Raw genomic sequence first — 12,339 nt, 5'->3', positions numbered from 1 at the left:
GAGTGGGTGGGGGGATGGGGGTTAATGGGGGGGGATAAGGACACATTTGTAATGCCTTAAGTAATAAAGAATTTAAATATATATATATATATATATATTTAAAATACATATATTAAAAAGAAAAGAAAATCCTTATAAACTCCAGTCACACAAAACTCATTTTGGGTTTCTAGTCAAAACACTGCTCTTCACTGAACAAATAATTATTGGGTACTTATGTGGGTTAGGTACAATGCTAGACCCTGGGGATATAGGTATAACCAAGACACATGGTCCCTGTAGTCTACTTCAGAAAAGACTTTAAAGTAATTGCATAATTAGTTTAATTACAGTTGGAAGAAGTGCTGCACAAAAATACAGTGAGAAGCCTGTTTTTATCATGTGAGATCTGAAGGATGAATAGAGATTAATTAGTTAAATGATGTGAGAGTAGGAATAGTGTTCTGTGCAAATTGGGTAGCTTGGGGGAAAGGCCTTGAAACTGGAAGAAGTGGGAAAACTTAAAGAAGGCTTATGTGAAAGAAACTGAAGGTGAGCAAAGGTAGGATGACACAAAGTAATGCTGGAATTAGGCAGAGGCTGGTGAGTGAGGGTTTTTTTAATCCTGAATGCTGCGGGAAGCCACGGAAGAGTTTTGAGGGAATAACATGGCGTGATTTATGTCTTTGAAACAACCCTGGTGCAGTGGTTAAGTAAATGGAGGGAGGCATTTTGAAGTTAGTCTTTTGTCTCTGGCCCTTACTACCTAGAATATTGTACCCCTTGGCCCATTCTATGGGCTAACACCCATTACTTAAATGTTCAGTTTAGCTGTCACTTCTCTAGGACATCTTTCCTGACCTCACCCTTCCCAGATGGCTTACTATGTGATACCATGGCTCCCTTACACTTTCATGATCCACATTTCCATGGTTATGAGGTAAACTATGATGTGTATTAGTTTGTTGGGCTGCTGGAACAGTGCCACAGAATGGGTGGCTTAAACAACAGAAATTTATTTTCACACAGTTCTGGAAGCTAGAAGTGGAAGATAAGGTATTAGCTGACTTGGTTCCTTCTGAGGGACATGAGGGAAGGAAATGTTCTAGGCCTCTGTATTTCGCTTGTAGACAGCCATCTTCTCCCTGTCTTTACATTGTCTTCCCTGTGTATGCATCTGGTAAGAACACCAGTCATTGGAAAAGGGCCCACTCCAAATACAATCACATTCTGAGGACTAGCATATAAATTGAGGGGGGAGGACAATTCAGCTCATATAAGGAAGCAAAAAGTTATAACATGATGCCAAGCTGGTGTGGCTCAGTGGTTGAGGGTCGACCCAGGAACCAAGAGGTCGCCAGTTCAATTCCCAGTCAGGGCACATGCCTGGGTTGCGGGCTTGATCACCAGTATGGGGCATGCAGGAGGCAGCCAATCAATGATTCTCTCTCAATGATGTTTCTATCTCTATCCTTCTCCCTTCCTCTCTCTAAAAATCAATTAAAAATAAATTTTTTAAAAAGTTATAATATGAAATTGTTCATTCGCCCTGGCTGGTGCTGCTCAGTGGTTAGATTGCCCATGCACTGAAGAGTCTCAGGTTTCCATTCTGGTCAAGGGCATGCACCTGAGTTGCAGGTTCAATTGCAGTCCTGGTCAGGGCACGTGCAGCATGCAACCAATGTGTCTCTCTCATGTTAATGTTTTTCTCTTTCTTTCTCCCCCTTCCTCCCTCCCTTCCACTCTCTCTAAAAAGAAATGAAAAAATATCCTCGGATGAGGATTTTTAAAAATTCACTAATAAACTAACTACTTAAAAATGGTTCTTGATTCAGATATCTCATCCTCATTAACAGCATTGCTGTATAGACATCTTTGTCTAATCTTTGGACTGTACAGTGCACATTCACTATAAAGTGAAATTGCGGATCTTAAAAAAAGATGCAATACTTTATGAAGCAATTAAAATGTGATGTTGGGGAACTTCACTCACTTCACCAAAGCCATTGCAAAGTGAGGACCTGAAAGTTAAACTTAAGAAAATGGAAGAGAGCCGAAACCGGTTTGGCTCAGTGGATAGAGCGTCGGCCTGCGGACTGAAGGGTCCCGGGTTCGATTCCGGTCAAGGGCATGTACCGGGGTTGCAGGCACATCCCCAGTAGGAGATGTGCAGGAGGCAGCTGATCAATGTTTCTCTCTCATTGATGTTTGTAACTCTCTATCTCTCTCCCTTCCTCTCTGTAAAAAATCAATAAAATATATTTCAAAAAAAAAAATGGAAGAGAAAAATGCTAGACTTCAAAGGAAGGTGTTTGGAATATCCAAGTATTAAGGAAGGTCTTTGGGAAAACTATGAGTATTTTTGCAAAAAGGATTTTTTATATGATTATTGTTTTGAATAAAAGACCACAGGCTCAGAATTTTAAAATGAGACTTGTCTTTATAAGACCACATTCCAGAATGACGAGAGTACTCACCAGCCAGAGGCTAACACCATCACATTCCAGTTCATCAAAATTCTTTATAAACAAGTACAATCTAAGACCGCTTTCAGAAACTGTTTTGTTGCCAAAACCAGTTTGGCTCAGTGGATAGAGCGTCGGCCTGCGGACTGAAAGGTCCCAGGTTCGATTCTGGTCAAGGGCATGTACCTGGGTTGCGGGCACATCCCCAGTGGGAGATGTGCAGGAGGCAGCTGATTGATGTTTCTCTCTCATCAATGTTTCTAACTCTCTATCTCTCTCCCTTCCTCTCTGTAAAAAATCAATAAAACATATTTAAAAAAAAAAAAGAAACTGTTTCGTAGACTGCAAAGGAGGAGGGGCTGTCTCACACTCAAGTAGGAAAAGGGAGACCTTCTGACATTCTTCAAGAGAGAGATTGTGAAGCTGTAGTCAAAGGCTGACAAATTTTAAAAAGGATACTTGAGAAGGGGGACTGATAGCACACATTGGAAAAAAGTCACAGTATTTGTTTGGGAAAAGATGATCTATGAAGGACTCCTGTTTCCCTCTGAAACAATGACAAGCAATGCTCTATATTTTTAAAATCAAAGTATAGTTAACATACAATATATTAGTTACAGGTGTACAACAGTGATTTGACATTTATGTACCTTATGAAGTGATCACTGCAATAAGTCTAATAGCCATTTGTTACCATGCAAAGTTATTACAATATTATTGACTATATTCCCTATGTTATACATTACATCCCCATGACTTATTTATTTATTTATTTATTTATTTATTTAAATCCTCACTGGAGGATATGTCTTTACTGATTTGAGAGAGAGAGAGATTGATTGGTTGTCTCCCACATGCACCCTGATCAGGGCCGGGGATCAAGCCTGCGACCGAGGTATGTGTCCTTGACCAGAATTTAATCCCGGACCCTTCAGTCTGCAGGCTGTTGCTCTATTCTCTGAGCCAAAATGGCTAGGGCCACACACAATTCTTGAGCCTTTTGTGGTTTTTGTATTGCTAATCTGGTTGCTTCATGGCTTTCCCCATTAGGATTCTTTTTTCTTAGTCTGCTGGGTCAGTTACTACTTGTCCATCTCTTCTCCAGCTTTTAAAATTTTGTTGCTGTTGCTTCTTCCTTCTCTTTGATCTTGTGAGTTTTACCTTTAAAAAAATTCCTTTATTTTTATGTAGACAGGTTTCAAAAGGAAATGGAATAGCCCTAGCCAGTTTGGCTCAGTGGATAGAGTGTCAGCCTGCAGACTGAAGGTTCCCAGGTTCGATTCCAGCCAAGGGCACATGCCAGGGTTGTGGGCTTGATCCCTAGTGGGGATGTGCAGGAGGCAGCCCATCAGTGAGTCTCTCTTATCATTGATGTTTCCATCTCTCCCTCTCCATTCCTCTCTGAAATCAATATATATATATATATATATATATATATATATATATATATTTTTTTTTTTTTTTAAAAGGGAATGGGTGTAAATGTATTTGTTCACCCCATACATTTAACAGGAAGTCCTCTCTAAATATTGCTAAATAGAACTTTAATTTTCCTCCCAAGATGAAGTCCCATTTACCCTCATTACTTACAATAAAATATTGGTTTGTATTTTTTTTTAAATATATTTTATTGATTTTCCACAGAAAGGAAGGGAGAGAGACAGAGAGTCAGAAACATCGATCAGCTGCCTCCTGCACACTCCCCACTGGAGATGTGCCCGCAACCAAGGCACACGCCCTTGACCGGAACCGAACCTGGGACCCCTCAGTCCACAGGCTGACGCTCTATCCACTGATCCAAACCGGCTACGGCTGTATTTTATCTTTAAAATTGATCTTAGAGGAAGGGAAAGAGAGAGAAAGAGAGAGAGAGAGAGAGAGAGAGAGAGAGAGAGAGAGAGAAAGAGAGAGAGAGACATCGATCAGTTGCCGCCCACATACATGTGCCCTGATGGGGGACGGAACCTGGTATGTTCCCGGACCAGGAATTGATCCCACCACCTTTGGTATTTGGGACAATGCTCCAATCAACTGAGCTACACTAGCCAGGGCTATTAGCTTTTATTTTAAATAGATATACTTTGAAAATTTTCCAGTTCTAATTATGATTACACTATTATTGCTTTAATCATTCATTCAGCAAGTTTACTTTGAACAAGTAGTATGCGTCAAGCACTATTGTATGCATTGGGGATTTAGGTGTAAACAAAACAGAAAAGGTCACATGGAGCCTACATACTTAGAAGGGTGAGAGATTAACAAAAACAATAACAAGTAAATTAACTTTAGATTTTGATAAGTATAATGGAAGACATAAACAAAGGGAAGCTAATATTGATTAGGTGAGTAGGGAGGCCTGATTTCAATCAAAATTAGCTTCCCGCCCTGATTGGTTTGGCTCAGTGGATAGAGCGTCGGCCTGCAGACTGAAGGGTCCCAGGTTCGATTCCAGTCAAGGGCATGTACCTTCGTTGCGGGCACATTCCCGGTGGGGAGTGTGCAGGAGGCAGCTGATCGATATTTCTAACTCTCTATCCCTCTCCCTTCCTCTCTGTAGAGAATCAATAAAATATATGTATAAAAAAAATTAGCTTCCCTTTGTTTGAAATGAGGCCTAACAGATGAATTCGAGGCTATCACTCAAAATATTGGGAGAAGACCGTTCTAGGTAGTGAGGCAGCAAGTGCAAAGGTCCCTGGATATGAAAAAGGGCTTGGGAATTCTGAGGAACAGAAAGGAGACCAGCATGGTAAGAATATGGTTGTGGATGAAAAGGGGCCACATGCTAACCTGATGAGGTAAGGCCTTCATGGTGGCCTTGCAAACTCAGAGACCTAAAGTAACCATAAAGGATGGTCTGAAATTAAACTTTTTAACTGAAAGCAGTTTATGGAAGGTAGTCATGTCCTAGGCTAGAATCTTCCCTGAAAAAAGTCAATCTTTTCCTTAACCTATTGCCCTTTGGAATGTCAGTGTAACTCCCCTTTTTCTAGACCCCTCAGGGCACAACCAGTGCACCCAGGGTAGAGACCATAAATCCTTTCATTGTTATTATTACCCCGTTAATTGTTGACTGTTAGCTATCCTGTACCCACCTATGTAAAAGATGTGTCTATCATTTTACTTTTCATCCAATCCCAGAGGTTTCCCTGCTTTGCTTTCTCCTATGGCCCAAATCTACCACCAATGCATTTGATGTAATCCAATTATATATTCTCTTTTGATTGTAATGTCATCAATTGGCTGCCTCCTGCATATCTCCTACTGGGGATTGAACCTGAAACCCAGGCATGTGCCCTGACTGGGAATCCAATCGTGACCTCCTGATTCATGAGTCCATGCTCAACCACTGAGCCATATCTGCCAGACCAGGCACATAATTCTTACAATAACCTTAAGGGGTGGATACTAATGTGTCCTCATTTTACATTTAATCTTTAAAATTTTTTAAAATTGATTTCAGAGAGGAAGGGAGAGGGAGAGCGAGACAGAAACATCAATGATGAGAATCATCCATCAGCTGCCTCCTGCAAACCCTGCACTGGGGATCGAGCCACAATCCAGGCATGTGCCCTGAGGAGAATCGAACCTTGACCTCCTGCTTCATAGGCCCACGCTCAACCACTGAGCCACACAACCAGACAGGCACATTTAATCTTTTTAAAAATGTATTTTTATTGATTTTTAGAGAGAGAGGAAGGGAGAGGGTTAGAGAAGCATTCATGTGAAAGCAAAATATCCATGGGTGGCTTCCTACATGCCTCCAACCTTGTGATCCAGCTTTGAGTGAGAGAGAGAGAGAGAGAGAGAGAGAAACCATCGGCTGGCTGCCCCCGGCATGCGCCCTGACCAGGGATTGGACCCACAACCCGGGTTTGTACCCTGACCCGGAATCGATCCCACCACCTTCTGGTGTACCTGACGATGTTCCAACCAACTGACTCACACCGGCCTGGGCTACATTTAATCTTAAAAGGTCACACGACTTGGCTCAGTTCACCCAGCTAATAACGGAAGAGCCCATGTCTCTTTACCCACCAGGAATCTTTACCAGTGTGCCTGAACCTGGACGTAAATAAAATCCTATTCAGATCACTGTAGGCAAGGCTAAGGTGGCACGCAATGGATGATGCTCCAGGTGTGGGTAAGTGCAGCCATTTCAGTTTGCCAGTAATCTTTCCAATCAGTTGCAGAAAATGAAGCGCACTCCTTTCCAGAACCGACTTGGCTTGCAACTTTCTGAGCAAGTCCCCCCTTTCCTGAACTGTGGTTTCCATTTCTACCAAATGTAGTTGATAACACCGATCTGACTAGTAGTGTTGTTAAGATTACGTATGTATGACTGCTAATCGCTTTCTTTAAGTGTCTAAGCACAGTACCCTCGCTTGTAGCAGGCAAACAAATCTTAGCGCTGAACGGAGGGGACAGAGCTGGGACCACTAAGCTAGTCAGATTTGGAGTCTGGGTCGGGCCTCAGCTGATGGCGGCAGCCGATTGGGCCAGCCGGAGGGGGCGGGCCCGGAGGGTGGGGCCAGCCGTGCGCCACTGCAGAACTGAGCTTTGAATCGAGCGCGGTGGTTTCCGCGGTAGCCAATCCTAGGCGAGCATTTCCTTCGCTCAGCTGTTGCTGAGGCTCCCATACAGGCGTCTCACGCCGAGATCAGTTTTAGCCGTTGCTGCTGTACCCGTGCCCGGCTCTTGCGTGTTCATCCGTTACGACTGCGAGGATAAAGTCTCAGAACCTCCGCATTATCCGGGCCGGAAATAGACCCTCGGCTCTTCACTCCAAATATGCCGAGCAGCACCAGCGTCCCTTTCTGTGGAAGCCGCTGGCTACCGCCCACTCAGGAGTTGTAGTGCCAAGATTCCAGTTCTTATGCGACTTGCTAGAGAAGCTGGAAGTTGCTTTTTGGGGCGAAAACAGGTCAGGGAGAAAAGGTACACCGAGAGTCAGAAGCGAGGATGGGGGTGTCCTTGGGCTAGACTGGGCTGGATTCTGGTCCTTTAAACTAGAGGGGGAGGATCCGGAAGTGGATGGGCGGGGCGAAGGGCCCTGATATATGAGAGGGCCCAGCCGCGCGGGGTCTCCAATCTGCCATTTTCTGTCCCTGTGTGAGTCTTTGGCGTCCCAAATTCGCTGTTCTCTCACAGGCTGTATTTCGTCCGCTGGACCGCCACCTCAGGGGAACGATGGACGCAGAGTCCACAGCCACTGCCGCCATCTCTGCGGAGCTGGTTTCTGCCGACAAGTAAGCGGGACCGCGGAAAGCTTGAGGCACCGGCCAGTTCGCGGGGAGCGGGGGGGAGACTGGGGCTCCCCGGGAGGGGAGACCAGTGAGTTGGAGGGCTTGCCTCCTAGTGAACAACCGTCGCTGTTTGGGGAGGCCTGGACGCTGGAGAAGCCCACCTCTGGCATAAAGTCTCGCGCGCTAGCAGTTACGCCGGTTGGCTGGCGCCCCCTGCCCCGCTTTTCGCGGCCGCCATCTTGCCGGGGGCAGCGGCGTCTGTCTGCATCGCCAGCCCCTCTTCTTCCTCCCCCGGCCCGGGGCTCTCGGCGGGGAGGCGGGGCCCAGCGCACCCTTGAGCCTTCACGGCGCTGCAGCTTACTGCCCCCGCACTCCTGGCGCGCGCCTCCTTGTAGGATCCCCAAACAACCTGAGAGAATATAACCAATAGAGATTTGGCGCCAAAAAAAAAAAAAAAGAAAAGCCCTGCAGGAGAAGCTGGACCGGTGGGGCCGGTGGGCGGGGCCTCAGGGGCGGGATCCTGCGCCCGTGTTCGCCGGCCTCCGCCGGCGGTGGAGCAGGGGGCGGGGCCCTGAGGAGGCGGGAAAACTTCCATTGTTTGGGGCTGCGCGGCCGGAGCCTGTGATTTCCGCTGTGGGGCACCGGGAGGCTGGTTCCCCGCGGTCTCCTCGCTCACCTCGTGCCCTCCTACCTGCAGCGAGCCGGTTCTGGGCCTGTGGTGGAGAGCATCGTGGTTCTTTGGACTGTGGGAGTGTCGGCGAGAGACGCTGTTTCTGGGGCTTCTCGGGGATGTGAAGCATCTTCACCAAGAGCTGCCGGGAGCTTTGCTCGCTGGCGGCGGTGTTGGGGTGGTAGGTGAATGCGCAGTAGGAATGCACCGAAGGACGAGGGGATGATGAAGACACGATTGCTCCGAAGGTGGCACCATGCTACTCAGTCCTGAGATATTTCTTGAATAGTGAGGAAACGTGTTTTTAATGGTTTTTATTTATTTGTTTATTTCAGAGAAGGAGAGAGATAATGGAAACATCAATCATGAGAGAGAACCATTGGTCAGGGAATCGAACCCTGACCTCTTGGTTTATAGGTCGACGCTCAATAGTGAAAACATTTCATTAAAGAGAACACGTGCTCTTTCCCATCTAGTATGTCCAACTGCGCAATCTTTCCTTTTTCTCAGGGGCTTTGTTATTTTTTTCTTGGTGCACTTTTTATTTATTAACTTTTCTTGGTGCACTGTACTGAGAGAGGTTGCTGTGACGTTTTTATGAATTGATGGAGCCTTACACTTTGTGTTAGTACACTTACAGTTACCAGAGGTTTATTTATCTCTACCTATGCTACCTATCACTTTTGGGGTCTTTCAATGTTTATATTTGATCCACATGAGTATACTATGAAGTAGTTCTCCTGTAGGTGAGAAAAGTCAAGATCAGAATGCAGAAATTAGTAACTGGTAGAGTCTGCATTAAACCCAAGTTCTTTTTCTTGTGTGTGTGTGTTATTTTTATAGCAAAGGTGGAGATTTATTGAAGAACAAGTACAGACTCCCAAGTGGGGAGGGGGAAAGAGTCCCATAAACCCAAGTTTTTATTTTGTCATTACCTACCCAAAAGCTTATCTGAGAGGAAATGAAATTGCACGTAAACCTAATTAGCTAGTCTGAAAGAACAATAAAAGGCAGCATTCAGAAGTTACATCTTGGTTGAGACTATTCAGAGGTCAAGCCCCTAAGGCGCTTTAAGGAGAGGGTAAAGAAAATGCTTCTGAGTTTAGATTTGAATAAGCATGCACATTGTAATTCCAGCATAACCACTGAAAGGATAGGAATATAACTTCCAAACTGGTAGAGAGGAAAGGTGGAATGAGAAATAAACCTCAGTGCAGGGTTGATTTTATTTTTTTGGATACCAGCTTCATTGCTTAAACCTTAAGCAGTGATGTTGGGCCACAATTTTGTCTTCTGTAAAAAGCTTCAATTTGGCTTCTCTTCCTCTTGCCATTTAAACAACATGGCTGATGGTAATAATTGTCAAAATGCTAAATCAGTCCTCATTATAGTTACTTTTTTAATTAGTTTTTACGGCTTTATGTTAGGAAATATAAAGCACATAAGAGTCTGTACTGTAGTGGTGAGAAGGAATGAGAAAGTTAAAAGAAGTCTTATGTGGAGTCATTGAATTTTGACTTCCCTGTCATAATTCCTGAGCTGCTTATCCATTGCTTTAGAAGATGACAAAAAAAGGTAGTTTAGCTCAGTAATAAAGTTCTGGCATTTACATGCTAATTGGCAAAATCACTTGCCCTAATCCTACCATAGTGATTCAGAATTGCTCCTTTATTTTTTCAATTGATTTTAGAGAGGGGGGGAGGGGGGGAGGGGGGGAGGGGAGGGAAGAATGAGATAAATATCCATCAAACCTACAACCTGGGTATGTGCTTCACCAGGAATCAACTTCAAGCAACTTAGCCACACCATCCAGGACCATTCCTTATTTTAACAAATACTGATTTAGGTGCCAGACCTTGTGCTTGGTGCTAGGCTACAGCTAGGATAAAATACACATGGTTTCTTTCCTTAGAATTAAGTCCTGTATCAGGGGTGGGCAACCTGTTTGTGAGTGCGTGCCAAAACCAACAAAATCTCTGACTCAAAATTCTTCTGCGTGCCAACCCTAATTTTTTGAGAACATGTTACGCCTACTTGATATCTCTTAAGGTGTACGAATGTGAAGAACCTTGAAGAAATAATAAAATTCATTTGAGCGACAAAAACACAGTATATGATGATGAAAAATACATTTATTTTTTAATGTATACATGTACACTGATAGTCCGACAGAAAATTTTATGACTCTGTTAGATATTATCAGTGGGACTTTTTGCTGCTGCATCACTGATGACAGATTTTATATCAGGTTTATATTTCGTGACCTTCAGAGATATGCACGAGCTACTACTTTCATCCATCAGGCTACTCCTATTACGAGACTTAACAGAATTCATCACTGAGAACAATGTGGATGAAAACATGGAGAGTAACGCTGTTGCAAATTTTTTCAACAAAAAAATTTTCTGGAATGGCATTCCAAGTCCTCAATAGTTCGTTCTCGACACTATTGAAATTGCTCTTCCCCTCACTCGTCAATCCATGTCTATGGTCTTTAAGATAACTTATTATGTAAAATTAGTTATTTATCTAAGATGCACTTACACTGAATTTATCTGAAAAATAAAAAAGTCGATATTAAGAAAAAAATTGTAAATGGAAGATTATAAGAGAGGGTTTCACGTGCCAGCAAAAGTTACTGGCATGCCATGTTTGGCACGTGTGCCAGGGGTTGCCCACGCCTGTCCTATATTCTGGGGAATACAGCAAGTCAATAGGAAATTGGAATACAGTATGAATTAGAGAGAGATAAGCATGTGAGAGACACAGTCATCTGTTGCACACGTGCCAGACTTGGGGCTGGAATGAAAACTGTGACCCTTTGTGAAGACAGATACTCTAACCACTGAGAAACACCTGACAGGACATGGGTGTTTTTTCTTTTTTGGTGAGAGCACTAAAAAATGTAACAGGCACTGCATATGCTATGTCTGTTAGTCCTATGTTTGCTCTGAATTGCCTTTTGAATGTTATTTGTGCTCCGCAAACACCTCAAATCAACAGGTCTTAATGCATAAACCCCCAGTTTTCACTAATGAATCCTGTTTTTATACCTTATTTTAGTTGGATAATACTGTTTCCAACCTCAGAAATAAAAATATTCTGGACTTCCTCTTTTCTAATTTCTAAGTAGTCACCAATATTTAGCAATTTGGTATTTTGTTGCAGGGCTTAGGCATATGGACAGATAGGGAAAAATGAAATGGGCAGGATTACAGTGAACTCTTCCTTAAAGAAGAGGTTGCTGTTTAAGTAAAGCTGTTTGCACGAGAATGTAGGGCATATTGGTGGATAATTTTGATTTTTGATGGACCATTGAAGTTTAAAAAAAATAACCTTTCTGATTCAAAATCCAGAATGGAGGTATATAGTGAGATTTCCCTCCAACCCTTACTCCCTAATCACACAGAGTCAACCAGTGTTAGAGATTTATTACATATTCCTCAATGATACCTTATGCATACATATATATATGAATAAATTGTAATTACTTTATATTGCTGTATACTTGACACTTTGGTATATGGACAACAATGCCCCAACCATCAGAGCCACACTGGCCAGAGCATTTCCTTAATTTTTTTAATGGCTTCATTGTATTCTGTTCTCATAACAAGTTCACTATGGCTGGACAATTGAGTTGTTTCAGTATTTAGTTATTATAAACAGTGCTATAGTGAATAACATTGTAATGAACTGTACTGGTATAGGATTAGGCACAAGTATCTTTATGATTGTTTGTATAGAAAATAATATAATAATTAATAAATCTGCCGAAACCGGTTTGGCTCCGTGGATAGAGCGTCGGCCTGCGGACTGAAAGGTCCCAGGTTCGATTCCGGTCAAGGGCATGTACCTGGGCTGCGGGCACATCCCCAGTAGGAGATGTGCAGGAGGCAGCTGATTGATGTTTCTAACTCTCTATCTGTCTCCCTTCCTCTCTGTAAAAAATCAATAAAATTAATTTTTTTAAAAAAAA

At 43.3% G+C, this 12,339-nt stretch overlaps 1 protein-coding gene across 5 annotated transcripts in view; it reads left to right on the top strand.

Annotated features, from left to right (window-relative positions):
- Positions 1–7,471: 7,471 nt before the first annotated feature.
- The window catches only part of NASP (nuclear autoantigenic sperm protein), a 30,159-nt gene continuing 25,291 nt past the window's right edge, over positions 7,472–12,339 (top strand). Inside the window, exon 1 of one of the 5 annotated variants that reach the window (XM_023761889.1) lies at positions 7,472–7,693. In XM_023761889.1, the coding sequence (XP_023617657.1) occupies positions 7,635–7,693 (59 nt within the window). In that variant the 5' untranslated portion in view covers positions 7,472–7,634. The remainder of the gene's footprint in view (positions 7,694–12,339) is intronic. The other 4 variants (XM_014463815.2, XM_023761886.1, XM_014463814.2 and 1 more) reach the window with 4 other exon arrangements.

The sequence above is a fragment of the Myotis lucifugus genome, unplaced genomic scaffold, assembly GCF_000147115.1.
Source record: "Myotis lucifugus unplaced genomic scaffold, Myoluc2.0 scaffold_222, whole genome shotgun sequence".
Taxonomy (NCBI): Eukaryota; Metazoa; Chordata; class Mammalia; order Chiroptera; family Vespertilionidae; genus Myotis; species Myotis lucifugus.
Note: the sequence above shows the minus strand (reverse complement) of the source record. Positions and strands in the feature narration are given on the sequence as shown.